Here is a 15353-nt window from a genome sequence, read left to right on the forward strand (position 1 = left end):
TCTTTGCTAATTAATTCTACCATTCTCTTGCTTCTTTCTTTTTCTCTTACCCCCCTCTCCCTCAACTTGAGCCATGGCTGTATGGAGTTTGGCTCCATTTTTTATTCGTCTTTCATTTTGAGAGCATTATTTTTTCATTTCCTATTCTGTTTTGTAATGCTTACCCTTAAAACCCCACCCTTCCATGTACAGTTTGCTCCTGTGCTGCCTTGCTCTCCTATAATATAATATATAATCACTACTGTTCTCGTATCTCTTCTTTTAAACTCCTCCTTTTATTTTATGCTAAAGAATCACACTCAACACCCTGACTCTGAATGTGAAGAGTGACAAAGTCTACACCCGTCATGGTGTCCCCATCTCTGTCACTGGCATTGCACAGGTATGACATTGATAAGAGGACAGAAACACAAGACCTTTACTAAATTGAGTCAGAAACTACATTACATTTGTTTTTTCGCGAAAAGTTTATGCTTTTTAAAATCAACACTCCGTCTTTCTCACTTCCTTTTCTGTCCTCATACAGGTGAAGATCCAGGGCCAGAACAAGGAGATGTTGGCCACTGCCTGCCAAATGTTTATGGGGAAGTCTGAGGGTGAGATCGCCAATATTGCACTTGAAACATTGGAGGGACACCAGAGAGCCATTATTGCTCATCTGACTGTTGAGGTTTGTACTGACATTGTAGCTAACCTAACCACTAAGTGATAAATACTGTATTGACACTAACTTAACCACAAAGACATATATATATATATATATATATATATATATATATATATATATAAAAACTATATGAAATGCCTGTAATTAATATATCTATCTCTTCATGCAGGAGATCTACCAGGACCGTAAGAAGTTCTCCGAGCAGGTCTTTAAAGTGGCCTCCTCTGATTTGGTCAACATGGGAATCGGTGTTGTCAGCTACACACTCAAAGATGTTCATGATGATCAGGTACTTCATGTCTGTTCAGGCTCATGTTTTGGTTCGGTGAACACAGATGACACAAATCTGATGATTAAATTACTGGAGCAGCAGAAATCTGCAGTGTCACTGTAAGCCCACATCTTTGTTATATGAAAGCTTTTAGTCGTGGATGAGTTCCTCTGTTGCAGTAAAGCATTTAAGAGATTGATATTGAATCACTGCATTAGTGATGAATTAGGCCTTGGCCCTAAGTACTTCCTTGGTAACCGCACCATCTCTTGTCTGTTTGTCTAATGCATCTTCGTCTCTTCATTTTTATTGCTATGTCTTATAGTTGACTGTCACTGTTCCTCCATCTTTCTGTCTATTCCTCTTTCAGGACTACCTTCACTCCCTGGGTAAAGCCAGAACAGCCCAGGTGCAGAAGGATGCCAGGATTGGAGAGGCTCAGTACAAACGTGATGCTGTCATGAGGGTAAAATACCCTATTTTGTTCTGTCCTGTCACTTGTTTGCTCATGTGGATAGTCCTTAAACTTAAATCAATTTCTCTGATGCTTCGGTTGATTTACAGGAGGCTCATGCCATGCAAGAGAAGGTGTCTGCTCAGTTAAAGAACGACATTCAGATGGCAAAAGCCCAGAGAGACTTCGAGCTGAAGAAGGCAGACTATGATGTTGAGGTCAACACCAAGAAGGCTGAGTCAGAGATGGCCTATCAGCTTCAGGTACAGTCAACTGTTCATGACCTAATCTTCTAGGGCTATGCTCACAGTTCACACATCATCCACAGGTTTTCCATAAGCTGGCTAGTAAAGTTTGTACCAAGATGACCAATATAATATGGGACCTGAGTTTAGTTTTCTTCTCCTTTCTTCACCAGGTGGCCAAGACAAAGCAGCGCATCGAGGAGGAGAAGATGCAGGTTCAGGTGGTGGAGCGGACACAGCAGATTACTCTGCAGGATCAGGAGATCATCCGCAAGGAGAAGGAGCTGGAGGCCAAAGTCAAGAAGCCGGCAGAAGCAGAGAAATACCGGCTGGAGAGGCTGGCTGAGGCACAGCGGTGAGTATTATAGTGTTATACTGTTGTCTCACATAATTTGCAATCACAAAAGAGTTGCTCAGTCTCTCTTCTCTCCTGCAGCCTGCAGCTCATCATGGAGGCTGAGGCCGAGGCTGAGTCCATCAGAGTGAGTAGAGCCACTTTTCTCTTTCTCTCATTTTCTGTTTTAGATTTTATTCCTCTTTGTGAGAAATGTTTAAAATATTTCCTCCTTTTCCAAACTAATTCATCAAATTGCTGCTACATTTACTCCCCATGTCATTTTAATCTTCCATTCCTTCAATCCTCTTACCAAACATCACCAAGCTCAGCAGTGGTCACCCTGTGCCCTTCTATAGTAAGTCTAATTATATTTTCTGTGTATGTGTGTAGATGAAGGGGGAGGCTGAGGCTTTTGCCCTCGAGGCTAAGGGTCGTGCTGAGGCAGAGCAGATGGTCAAGAAGGCCGAGGCCTTCAAGCAGTACCAAGATGGAGCCATGGTGGACATGCTGCTGGAGAAACTGCCACTGGTCAGTCAGACTGTCATGTTTTTGATGAAGGGATGATGGATAAATAATGTTAGAGTAATGCTTATTATACTATACTGCTTTGTGTTGCCTTTTCATCATTGCATAGACTTAACAGCACCCTCTGTATTATATTAGTTTAATTCTGAATTAGTGTTAGGTCACGAATGAACAGCACGCTCCTTCGGTTGTATTCACTATACACAATAATTTCTGTGTGTTCTCACTTTAACCTTTCCCAAAGAGTGAATATCCTCTTTAACTGTTGACTTTAGTGTTTTTGTTTGACCTGCAGATGGCAGAAGAGATCAGCAAGCCACTGTGTGAGGCCCAGAAGATCACCATGGTGTCCAGCGGCGGCGCCGAGGTGGGAGCAGCCAAACTGGCCGGAGAGGTTCTCGATATCATGACCAGGCTGCCGGCCGCTATAGAGAAACTCACTGGAATCGACATCTCCCAGGTATGCAGGAGTATTTGTGTGGGGGACTGAGAGGTAACATACGAGGCTGAACCGCTGGTGTAGGCCGTCTGATTTCATGCTTTCTGTCATTGATTCCACAGGCTGGAGGCCAGATCACCCGCGTGCGTTAAGAACACAGGGTGAGTCGAAGTAATCAGGAAGAGGCGTCACCATCATTCAGACCAGGAGCTTCACGTCTCCTCCTTGTGACGATTACCACTGGACCGACTCTGTCTGTCTGATTATCTGAATACATGCATGTAGTTCACTTGTGTGTTTCTTTTTCTGGTTCCTCATTTATCTAGTAGCGTTGGGATTTTTGTTCTGCCCTCAGTGGTAAATTTTCCTGTTCCTGGTCTGAGTTGTCATTTGTTCTGCTGGTTACAACAAAAGCAGCTGCAGGGGTTTGGATTATCGATGAAGCTGCTTTGTTTGCCCGGAGGACAGAGGAGCCTCAGCCCTCTTTATTCAGTGTTAGTCCAAATAGAACTTCCTGTCTTTTGTCTTTTGATACTTGACGTTCAGAATGCAAGTTCTTACTGCAATCAGACTCATTTATCCCTGCACTGGGACAGAGTCAACAAACTCTTTCTTTTTTTTACTTTTTAATGTGAAACAGATTTTTTTCTCTGTGCCTTTCAATTCACTAAATGCTGCTGAGCTCATTTTTATCACAGCATGACCTCGTAATATTGTCAAAAGTTGTATCGTTACTGTCAGTGTAGTTTTAACTTTGCTTTGTGTTTATTATAAAAAGTCAGACAGGGCTGGAGAGGTTTTGGTTGTAACTGACTTCTTTACTGGGCCCACGTTCATATCAGTTGTCATGTGAGCGGAAGAGGGGGGAAGAGGAGTGGTTGAGGGAAACAAGATATTGAGGTTTCCTGTGAAAAGCAATGAAAGTAGGTTCCAGTGGAAAATTTTCTTTTGATTTTTGTCTTTGCTGCAGTGTCTTCTCTTGTCTTGATCATCATATGACGAGAGTAAAGATGCACCATCACTAACTAACCAACTAACTGAATCGCTTGCTGCCTGGAGTTTGAAATGACACACATAATAGTGTGATTTATCTGTGGTTGTGATTTTCATATTACACTGATGCTGGGTTTGTAGGATCTTGGCTGGTTTTAGGTCTCGTTGCTGAGGGAGGTATTGAATCACAGCCTCTGTTCGGGGGCTGACCTTTTTTCCTTCTTTTTCCTTAAGTGTGTTTCTAACTGTCTAAAGGTTCGAGCTACCAAGCCTTATGCATTTTGTTACCCTCAAGTGCCTGTTAAAAACTCCCCAACAGCCAAGTCAAGTTGGCTTTTCCAGTAATGCCTATTACACCTCTGTCAGGGAAAACTTCTGAAAACTAACCATAAGCCATGAGCCATCATGGCTGTAGACGAAAGCCAAATCAGTTGATACTGCTTTTGTAGGTTCTTGTGACTAATCTTTATCTTTAACAAAGTGTTGTTGCATGTTTGTCTCTTAAATTGACATAAGAAGTTAGTAATTATATAGTGTGACAGTCAAATTAGTGTCAAATATTAAAAGATGTAGTGAATGTTCTATGATACTGAAGAAGACAATAAAATATGATTTAATCACAGATCCTTGTTGGCCTCAGTTTGTGTGTGCAGGCAACATCCAGTCGCCCGAGGCGTCATGTCTTCGGATTGTCTTACGCCCATCCCAATCTGGTGAACACAACTGAAGGGAATTTCTTCAAAATTGATCAAGTTCAGTTGGAGTCAAGGATGAGCTGAATAGATTTTGGTGCTAAATGGTCCCGGTAGTCGAAGGGATAGGAGCACAGGGCAGAAATTCTAGATTTATCTTAAAATGACTAAATCAAGGTGAGTGAAATTTCATTAAAATCCCCTAATGACTTTCAGACCGAATGATTGATCAGTGAATCAGATTCATCGAAAATAAAAATAAACCTAAGTTGAAGCCCTACAGCACAACTTGATTTATTTGAAAAGGTTAACTTTATTAAAACATCTACAAAAATAGACAACACAATGAATTACAATGGCTTCAAGGTAGCAAGCGTTCTACAGAGATACAGAAGACCCCAAATGTAACAAAGAGCTTTCTATATATTAGTAAAGGAAATTACAATTCTGTCCTTATTATGTACAAACTATAATGTTCAACTTCAAAGAGACAAAAAGGATGAAGTCTGACATCAAGGAGTGTCTAGGTACATACAGTATATATATATATAGTATATATATAATATGGGTTTAGTTGAACTACAGTGTATCAAAAATGACTTAAAATGACACAACCATTCACAATTAGTAAACGTGGGATTTACTAATCTCCATCACCTCAGGACTCATTTTCAGTGCGATACAATCAGTAAGGTAGAGGCATCGATTCTACCGCGGTCAGCTTAATGTACGAACATAATGCAAGAGGCTGATGTTGACATTCACACTAAAACCAGTACCAGCATTCCCTGTTTGAACAATGCCACCAGCTGTGTTCCTTAAACCACAGCGATGCAATCGAAATGGTTGGATGAGAAAGCATAAATCCAACACACTGAGAGTTTCAGAACAAAAAGGGGTTTTTATACATCTGAAATGAGATGAACTGATGGTGCCATTCCATTTTCTTTTTTCAAAAATAATATTTTACATCCAATGGTTTGGCAATGCCTTGGTGGAGAGGATTTAAAAAGGCAAAGAGATTATGTCCTTTATAAAACACATCTTGCGATGCATTTTCCATCTCCACTGGCAGATCACTGCAGGTAAGATGCATCAGAATCCACAGACAGGAATCATATCGTATCAGGCCCCTCGGGGAGGAAGAGTGTCATCATGGCCGGGGGGGCAGGCTTGTAGGATTTAAAGTGCAGCTGATTGTGGAATTTTACATCTATCCTTGCCTGGGTCAAAACCAGTTATATGTTTAAAAAAGAAAAATCACCTGGAGCTGTCCCGTCGGCTGCTCCGGCTGACAGCCTTGTTTCTCTGCTCCAGTTTGTGCGTCACATCTGGATCGGACAGGGCCGACTTATCTCCTCTGAGCCTTTGTCCTCAGAGCTGAGAAGTCTACTTGGCAGCAGGGACACTGTTTTTTCTTCTTAAAGATGGGGTTTGAATACTTCACTGACATTTTGACTTCGATGGGGCATCTGTGGCAAAGAGGGGGGGGGGGGGGGGGGGGGGCTACTGATGTCTGTTCTCCAGACTGAGACAGAGGTTTGATGATGGGTGGACAAACATAGTTCTACACAGCGGAGTTAACCATCAGCCATGTCACAGTGTTAAGATCTTCTCTTGGATTTATTTGTGTATATAGAGTGGGCAACACATACTATCAATACTAAGACAACCCCTGTGTGTGTTGAGTGAAGAAAAGTCATGAGTCCTTACACCTGTTCATTTCCTAACTTGCTGTGCTCATAGTAAAAATTATTTCCAGCAGTTTAGCTTCTGCAACTTCCTGAAAATTCTACAGGACTGAATCACCAGTCACATAAACCCTCCTCGTACCTGAAGTAACTGAGAAGAGAGAAAGTTCCTATGCACACTGCACCCACCACCAACCACTGAAATGTAGCTTGGACTGTTAAGTATCTAAAGCTGGCATTAGCTTTGCTTTTGGGGTTGGGGTCTGAAGAGGAAATCAACCGAACCAGCGGTGTATCAGCCCCATCCCCCTCAAAAACTACAAAATATAAAAGCGATCAACCCACTTTCCCCCTCGTGTCGGCCTCTGCTGTGCAGCACCTCCACCACACTGACCCAGACGCCTTCCCACCGCAGCAAGGACGCAAAAACGCACGAGACGTTTCCCCTCTTTGACGTTGCATCTCATTCCCACCTTTCTCCGAGTCGCTCTTTACACCATGTTCATTGCGTCCTCTGTGAGGAAGGAGTGGATGTCGGCGAAGGATGGGCGGAGCTTGCAGTCTCTGTTCCAGCAGCTCAACATGAGCTCGTAGAGACCCTGAGGACACACAGCTGGCCTGCTCAGGTACACCTGCATGAGAGAGAAGAAGTCAAGAGACGAGGGGATATTAACGTAAATATTACATCCAATAATAAGAATCCATCCAATATCTACACTGCTTATCCTGTGAGGGCCATGGAGGGAGCTGGAGCCAATATAAACTCCTCACAGTAAGACCCCCCCTCCAAAGGATTTGAACCAGGAACCTTCTTGCTGTGAGGCCACAGTGCTAATCAGGAATAATAAAAATACATATCCTCATTATGAGTGCAAGCTATATATCATATGTGTTGTTAGATCAAATGGATGTGTTTGGTGATTTGCAGATAAATATGTTTTAAAATTAAGTCACAGATGTAAATATATACAAATATTTATTTGTGAGGATAAACTTTAACTTCTATCTTTATCTTCATCAGCTGAATAGAGCAGCCACTAGAGGGCATCTGGTGCCACGAAGAGCCACAGTCATGTGAAGTCGAGCTCTGTTGGCAGCTTTCAGTAACATCTATTACACTGTGAAGCTCAAGTGAAGCCCGGTGTGAGAACATTTTCACAAAGAGAGGACAAACATGATCAGCAGGCACATGTTAGTATGTGAAGACCTGTAACAACAGCTCAGATCTTTCAGGAAACATTCACAGCACTGCAGAAAGTCTGAGCTTAGTAAAAGGCAGAATATCTGATGAATGCTCAGTTAGATTTCACAACATATCAATAAAAATCTGAGTCAAGGCATTTGTGCTGAATAACAAGTGCACTTCAATTGCAGAATACTTTTTTTCCCCATCTGATTACCAATTTAATACTTGATAATAAAAATAAAGGGTAGCTGCAGCCCAAACACTAAACTAACAAATGTTACCAACATGAAGAGTACAGAACAAACAGCAGATCAAACTATGAAGATTTTTATTTTAAAGTTGGTGTTCTGTCTTCTGGAAAACAAATGGAAAATGAAGGAATAAATATTACATACAGTTGTATCTCTGCTCCTGCGATGTGTCTGTGTGTGTGTGTGTGTGTGTGTGTGTGTGTGTGTGTGTGTGTGTGTGTGAGATGTACCTGTCTGCCCTGGTCTCTGAAAAACTCGCCGGCGTTGTCGATGACTTGTTCATCTGTGAGGTTGGAGTACGGCTGCTCCTGACAAACGCTCAGCATCTCCCACAGAGTGACGCCGAACGCCCACACGTCACTGGCCGTGGTGAACTTACCCTGCGAACGCACAACCACACACATCCACTCCGTCACCTTCAAGTAACAAAATTATTCTCAAGATTCTAGATAATATCAGTTATTATTAAGGCACTGATCACAGTAGTTTAGAATAAGCTAAATCCTGTAGTTGCATTTACAAAACGGAACACAAAACTCACTTAATTAAAATTAATGATTGGTTGTTATTTTTTTAATTATTTTTTTAAAAATGTGATTATTTTACGTGAATATTGGTTTAATTTATTTATTCTTTATCAAAATGTCCCAGGTTACTACCTACTTTTGTGAAAATATATAAAAAGTATATATATAATGAATTCTCATCGATCAGTTATCAAACCAAACATCAACAATCATTTCCCGTCCTCTCACCATGAGGATACACTCCCAGGCCATCCATCGTATTGGCAGCACCGCTCTGCCCTGGATCCTGTAGTAGTCTCCTGCGTACAGATTCCTGCTCATGCCAAAGTCAGCGATCTTGATGTGACGCTCGCCTCCCCGATCTTCCCCGCTCTCACCCCTCTCGCCTCCGACCAGACAGTTACGCGTGGCCAGATCCCGGTGCACAAAGTTGAGGGAGGAAAGGAACTTCATTCCTGAAGCAATCTGGCTGGCCATGGAGATGAGGGCTGGGTAACTGGGAAATGACGGCAGATAGACGGAACAATAAATAAATCCCAAAATGACTGTGTGCATTTATATCCGTGTGTATGTGCAGACTCTAGTCTTACCTGATGGTCGGGGTGTTGTGTGACGGCCCCGTCTTATCCAGAAGCACTCGATGGGACAGATACTGGTTCAAGTCTCCACATTCCATGTACTCGGTGACCATACAGAGCGGGTCGCTGCTCACACACACTCCGAGCAGCCGGATGATGTTCGGGTCCTTCAGACGAGAGAGGATCTTCACCTCTTTCAGGAAGTCGTTCCTACGAGCGCAAAAGGAAAAGCAAGATACATCAGATCAGAGACGGAGCATTAAAGCTTCATCAAGTAACACTTTTTACGATACTACTGAGTAAAGTGAGGAGGAACCTGATAACCCTAACTATCAACTAGAGCCGGAACAAAATGTGGCTTTGGGAGGCGACGTTAATACCAATATTATGGAGCAAAACATTTCTGATACCAATACATTGGCCGGTTATTTTATTTCAAAAGGACAAAGATTCCTGAGATGTCATTATCAAACCCATGTTTCAAAGAAATGTAATACTTCACAGTTTAATCATAAACCTTCCATTAAATAACGATAGATGAAAAGAAAACAACAAATATATACAACATCTACATTTTTTGCATAGAGTACAATCCTAAATGCACAACTTTCTTCATTGTTTATTCAGTAAATTAAACTTTCCATATCAGCGCCTGTTGTCAAACATAAACACTGACACCAATCTCTGTGAAAGGCTCACACTGGCAACTGAAAACTTGGCCGAGCTCTAGAATCAACATCCTGGTCTGTAGCTCTGTGGTTTTCTACCCCTCTGATTTGTTTTGCTGGTCAATATGTTTGTGTTGCTCCAGTTCTCTCTGACCTTCCACAAACACAATACAAACCCTGCGGACAACCGCTCCTCACACACGAGCTCACATGAGCTGACTCTACTTGCCATGTGTGGAGAGCCAAAGTAAACAAGCAGCAACGTAAAGTAACGTCTAGAAAACCACAGAGAGGCAGAAACTTTTCTCTTGGGTTCTGAGGGACCTCTGTCTCTCCTCTGTCTCTGCAGGATGTGTTGTGGATAAGGAATGACAGGAATCTGATTACTAACACAGCAGCCATAAAGTATATGACAGCTGATGGCTGCTTGTTTTGAAAGCTACAGTCTATCCTCACAATCACATTCATTTTTGATTGTGTGTCGAAAATGATGTGATTAATATTCTCGTACTTTTCTCCAAAATCAACTTCAGTATTTGCAAGAATTCCTTGATACTGATTGACACGTCAAAGAAGTCTATCAAATTCACTTACTTCTGTCAGTCACCTCTAAATATTAGGCTGTGATTAACTTAATTCATGTTGTATCCTCATGTATTTTTTCATTAGTTCCTGTTCCAAAAATAATATATAAAAACGCCAATTACAACTTCACAGAGCCCAATCCACTGATCGCATGGACAAGTCAGTTCTACACAATGTTTTTATATTTCAAAAATAATGCGATCAAAGCTCAGTTTGATGAACTCATGAGAAAATGTGGTAGAGATATAAGCTGTTGGGGCAGAAAGAAAAACTGTGAATGAGACCAGGCTCAGCTGTGTATGAGGTCACAGACCTGGCGTTCTTGGAGGCGTCTGGTCGCAGTATCTTCACTGCTACCAGAAGAGGGCGACCTTTTCTCACGTTGAAGGGGAACTCCAAGTTGGGAAGGTCCTGAGGGTTCTCGATTTCACACAGGTGCACCTTCAACCGAAAACATAGACACACTGTTAAAGCACAATTACACACACACACACACACACACACACACACACACACACACACACACACACACACACACACACACACACACACACACACACACACACACACACACACACACACAATTTCTCACCTCCCCAAATTGCCCCTCTCCCAGTTTCTCCTTGAAGATCAGACACTGGCGCGGCAGCTCTGGCAGAGGGGTGGCGTCGGCCCCCGGGCTCGAGGAGGCCAAGGCGGGTACGGCGTATGTGTTGTTGCCGCTGACACCCTGCAGGCTCACAATGTCTGCCTCGGCATAGTGGGGGACGCTGGGGGGTAGTGGTGGGGATACAGGGGGAGAGAGGGAAGGGTAAGGAGGGGAGCCGGGGTAGGGAGGAGGCTCCTCCTGAGTTGGGGGGAAACCCTTCTCCATGTCCAGATCCAAACCACAGGCTAGAGAGAGTGGAGACAGACAGGGTGGATGAAACAGAGAGATTATACTTAAAGAACTGTGTGATTAAAAACAGCTTTGTTTTGCTTTAAGACACTTAATAAGTAAAAGAATCCGATGATGACAACTTTTAATAAAGGAATAGTTTAGATTTGGGGAAATTAAATTTGACAATAACTAAAATATGACTTTCAGAGTAAAGGTATAAAAAAAATAGAATGGCACTCAGTAGAACACATATCTCCACCAAAGCTATCAGTTCACAAAATATTCCTGATTATATAACATGGTTTATCTGCAGATTCTACCCCTCTGACCTCAGTTTGTTTTGTGGCGGACTCTTAAAAGTTCTTGGCCAGACGACTATACAGAGACTGACTTCATCTATGATTCATCTTTTACAGCACATACAGTGCAACAATTTCTGTCTGTGGCATCAAGCAGCAGCTCATCCTGTCAAAACCAGCAACAACTAATACAACACACCTCTTATGATGGATGACTACAGCTGCTTCAAATCAAATCAACATTGTATTAGTCTGTTCTATTGATGTGGTAACTAAATTACAATCTACTGATGTTCCTTAAAATAAAATGTACGTACAGTTTCATAAAAAGCTGTTTTTATTTATTTATTTATATATCTTAACTAACTAAATGATTAATCAAAGCCAAACACAACAATGAACAGAGAGGCAGGATTTATGATCTGTACTGTGGCCAACCACCAGGTGGCAATCAAGACACTCTGGCTATACTTTTACAGAGCAGCAATGTCGTCCATCTTTATATTTAAACTCTGACCTGCTGGTGGCACAAAATAAAAACCCAGGGGAGCCACCACACTCGTGTAAGTTTCTCCACAATTGTCTGTGCAAAACCACGTCAATTTAATTAACAGTTGTTGAGATATTTCTGTCGACACCAAAGTGGCGTACGGAAAGACACACACAATTGACAGACCCACAACACAGGCCTGGGTAAACAAAGGAGTCTGAGTTTGTCAGAGTCTGAGTGTGTTTGTGTACAAATTCCCCAAATACCAAACAACCCCTTTAAACAAAGCATGAGTCATTTCCAGTGGTGAATGAATGAGAGTGACTAAAACTATGTGAGTAAGAGGAGGAATGATGAAGGTCAGACACATGCAAAGAAGACTCATGGTACAGTGTATGGGACGTCTTCTCTTCTAGAGTGGACTACATGGGCGCTTATGACGCCCCTGCTCTGGATAGATAAAGAAGTGAGGTAGGGGCTCGCTCCGGACTGTGCCGGCCTGGTCCAAGGCGTCTTACCCTGGGGCACATTGAGGCTCTTTTCCTGAGCCTGAGCGGTGCCGGGGACGACTAGGGGTCTTGAGCCTTTTCTGTGATCTGACAGGAGCAGGTGATAGGCTGGGTTGTTTAACAGCAAGGCTGGGAGGGCACACACACGTAACACACACACAAACACGCACGGGACGAGGTGGGGGTACACACGGGTACCATGATATGGATCACACACACGATACAAAGTGGCACGTGACACAAAACACACACACACAACAAAACACAATAATAACAACCATTAACATGACAATGTTAGCATATCCATTATTATAAAAGGAGCGGAGGCGGGTTGCATTGACACATGGAGTACAGAACAGAGGAGTGAGATCAGGCAGAGTTAACATCAAACCAAACATAACACAACCAGGGGATGAAATAATGTTTCTGTTACTCATGTTATTTCAAACTCACACAGGCGCCCAGTAAAGACACATGCAGACCTCCTGTGGTGCAATGCAAGTGAAGGAATGCCTTTTTCTTTCTTTGCTCCTCTTTTTCTCCTCCCTCTTTTCTTTTTCTTCCCTTCTCTCGGAACAATAGCTCTTTTGTGCCCCCTCTGCACTGTGCCTCCTGTCAGAGGCGCTGTTCCTGGCTGGGTGGTTTGATTTACTTTTGTTTGGTGTGGTGGAACACATCGTAATACCAGCGTTTTCTTGATTATGCACCGCCACATTTTTTTCTCCCTTGCAGTTTCCGAGCTTGAAATGAGTTTTCTTATTGATATGACCAACAGAGACTGCAGAAGCACGGACACGGGCATGCAAATGAAGCAATCTGTCCAAACCACCATTGTAGAAATTTAAATACTATAAGGATTGTTTCACATTTTCCTCTAACTCCTGCCAATTGTATGCAGCTGGTTGTAGATCAGTTTCTGCCACCATGTATTTATCATGTGGTGTGTTTTATTTAACGTCAGCATGTCGACATATTCTCATATTCAAGCTACTGAATGTGTTTTTTGGGCAGAACCTCTCACATTGGATCCTATGGTTATCAAACATAGCTATGAATGCACTGTGTCATATGAGTGTGTTTATAAATTACCTGTGCTGTCTCTGTGATCCCTTGGTCGGAGCAGGGCGCTGGGCTCCTGGTACTCTCCCTCTCCCTCCCTGTCATGGTCACGGTCGTCAGGAAAAGTATGGATGCGCTGGTAGCGGCTCGAGTAGCTGTGCGTGTTGTTGATGACCACATTGTCCGAGGGGACTGAGAGGTGGACCCGCAGCTCGTCGCCGGACAGGCTACCCTGGGCCTGCGATGGCAGAGGGTTCGTATGAATACACGTGATAAAAGTGCAGCGTTTGAATCCCTCAAGCAGATGGTGACCAAACAGTGGAAACAGCCTCTCATCTTTGAAACCATTAGAAGTTAATGTGAAATGATTCTCCACATGGAGATACAGTCTGCCAAGAGACGGGCGGTTGTTATCTCAGCTCGCCATCAATCATTTTAACTTGGTTAAAGGGGCAGTTCAACCTAATTATACAGTTAATGAAACTAAGCTTTAAGTGACACAAACTAAATGACTTTTTCCTCCATTGTAGCAGGCTGGAAAACTTAAGACTCCATGGTTAAATGCTACTTTGGGTACATAAGAAAACATTTCGATGAGGTGACTCTTGAAATCTGCAGATAAAGCACAGTTACAACCAAATTACAAACTGCAAACAATAGTGGAATTAAAACTCGTGTCACCTCAGTTTTGACTGACCTTGCCCAGTATCTTTTTCCAGTACTGTCGCCATAGAATGACAGCTATCACAGCCAGCAGCAGGAGGATGATGCCCACCAGGCAGCCAATCAGAATTGCCGTATTACTGCTGTCGTCCTTGGCCACAGGGAGACCTGCTCTGGGAGTCACAGCGGCAAACTCTGATCCTAGCGGAGGAAAACACAGGATGAAGTGTTAGATGTTTTTTATGGTTACTTGTAGACATACGCTGAAGTCCAGATATTTTCCTGAACTTTTCCAGAGGGGCTGGATGTGAGAACACAAATGTCGGAGTCAGTTGCTCCGGCTATGTCAGCCTGCCAGCCCCGGGTAAAATGTGTGGTCGCAAAAACCTTAAAGAATACAAATAGCTTAGAAAGATGAAAAAGAGGTGCGATACATGTAGAGGACACTGATGAAGATGTCAACTAGAAAAAGCAGCAGATGGTGGTGTTGATGTGCTGTAAACAAGAACATGTGATTTCCACAGCCGGATTTATTCCTCATATCCTACCAGGACGCCACACGTTGCCTGATTGTGTCGCACATTACCCTGTTGGTGTGAACATGTCTGACCCGGACAATCACCTGCTGCATTCTTCGTAAGTAATAGGCCACAATTTTCTGGACAGTTTGCAGAGGTCATATCTGAAAACAGCTTCTGTGTATGTGCTTTAAAATCAAGAAACCTGGAGGTATTCATGAGTCTCATGTGATGCATGTGATGCACACCAGCATGGTTTCATCAAGCTTAATAAACATCTGATGGGGATTGTCTGTGTGAGTGTTCATCCAATCTGCCCGCTCATACCACAGGGACTCTCAGAGCCGCTGCATGAGAACAGAATGTGATCCCTGTTTTGCTTCTAAACAGCTTTGTAGTCAACGTTTAATCAGAAGCGTGTAGCTCTTATTCTCCTCTGAGGGTCAAGTGTGAGAAGTTTATTTAAATGAGGGACGACTGTGTTAAAACCACTTTCAGAGTAAGTGGTGGGAAAAAAATAAAACTTGGTTAAAAAGACCAAAAATCAGGCATTGAATACAATACATGGTGTTTTTATGTCCATGCATATGCAAAACACACCCCCTGCAAGCACACACTTGTACACATGCATTTTACCGGAGAAAATTTTCCACACCACATTTCTACAATAGCAGACAACCCATCCCTCTCTCTCACTCCCTCCCTCTCTCTGTCAGTTCAACACCATGCTGATGCGGGTAATAAATAAACCCAAACAAAGCCGTTCAACCACAGCCAGCAACAAGGACAAAGCAGCCTACACGCCACAGAAAAAACATTTCCAGGT

The 15353-nt window shown here is 42.8% G+C and overlaps 2 protein-coding genes across 8 annotated transcripts in view; one reads left to right on the forward strand and one right to left on the reverse strand.

Annotated features, from left to right (window-relative positions):
* flot1b (flotillin 1b) overlaps window positions 1–4553 on the forward strand; it is a 6429-nt gene extending 1876 nt beyond the window's left edge. Inside the window, exons 4-13 of the mRNA XM_020093056.2 lie at window positions 292–382; window positions 527–670; window positions 837–956; window positions 1309–1404; window positions 1503–1655; window positions 1811–1992; window positions 2074–2119; window positions 2365–2502; window positions 2795–2959; window positions 3061–4553. Coding sequence (XP_019948615.1) covers window positions 292–382; window positions 527–670; window positions 837–956; window positions 1309–1404; window positions 1503–1655; window positions 1811–1992; window positions 2074–2119; window positions 2365–2502; window positions 2795–2959; window positions 3061–3090 — 1165 coding nt within the window. The 3' untranslated portion in view covers window positions 3091–4553. The remainder of the gene's footprint in view (window positions 1–291; window positions 383–526; window positions 671–836; window positions 957–1308; window positions 1405–1502; window positions 1656–1810; window positions 1993–2073; window positions 2120–2364; window positions 2503–2794; window positions 2960–3060) is intronic.
* A 363-nt stretch (window positions 4554–4916) lies between these two features.
* Window positions 4917–15353, reverse strand: part of ddr1 (discoidin domain receptor tyrosine kinase 1) — a 39434-nt gene continuing 28997 nt past the window's right edge. For 4 of the 7 annotated variants that reach the window (XM_020092922.2, XM_020092924.2, XM_069537560.1 and 1 more), the window contains 9 exons: window positions 14044–14210; window positions 13377–13584; window positions 12297–12416; window positions 10702–11003; window positions 10423–10550; window positions 8869–9066; window positions 8507–8774; window positions 7982–8131; window positions 4917–6946 (listed from right to left, as the gene is read on the reverse strand). In XM_020092922.2, the coding sequence (XP_019948481.2) occupies window positions 6806–6946; window positions 7982–8131; window positions 8507–8774; window positions 8869–9066; window positions 10423–10550; window positions 10702–11003; window positions 12297–12416; window positions 13377–13584; window positions 14044–14210 (1682 nt within the window). In that variant the 3' untranslated portion in view covers window positions 4917–6805. The remainder of the gene's footprint in view (window positions 6947–7981; window positions 8132–8506; window positions 8775–8868; window positions 9067–10422; window positions 10551–10701; window positions 11004–12296; window positions 12417–13376; window positions 13585–14043; window positions 14211–15353) is intronic. The other 3 variants (XM_069537564.1, XM_069537562.1, XM_069537563.1) reach the window with 1 other exon arrangement.

Source organism: Paralichthys olivaceus, chromosome 13 (assembly GCF_024713975.1).
Source record: "Paralichthys olivaceus isolate ysfri-2021 chromosome 13, ASM2471397v2, whole genome shotgun sequence".
NCBI classification, from domain to species: domain Eukaryota; kingdom Metazoa; phylum Chordata; class Actinopteri; order Pleuronectiformes; family Paralichthyidae; genus Paralichthys; species Paralichthys olivaceus.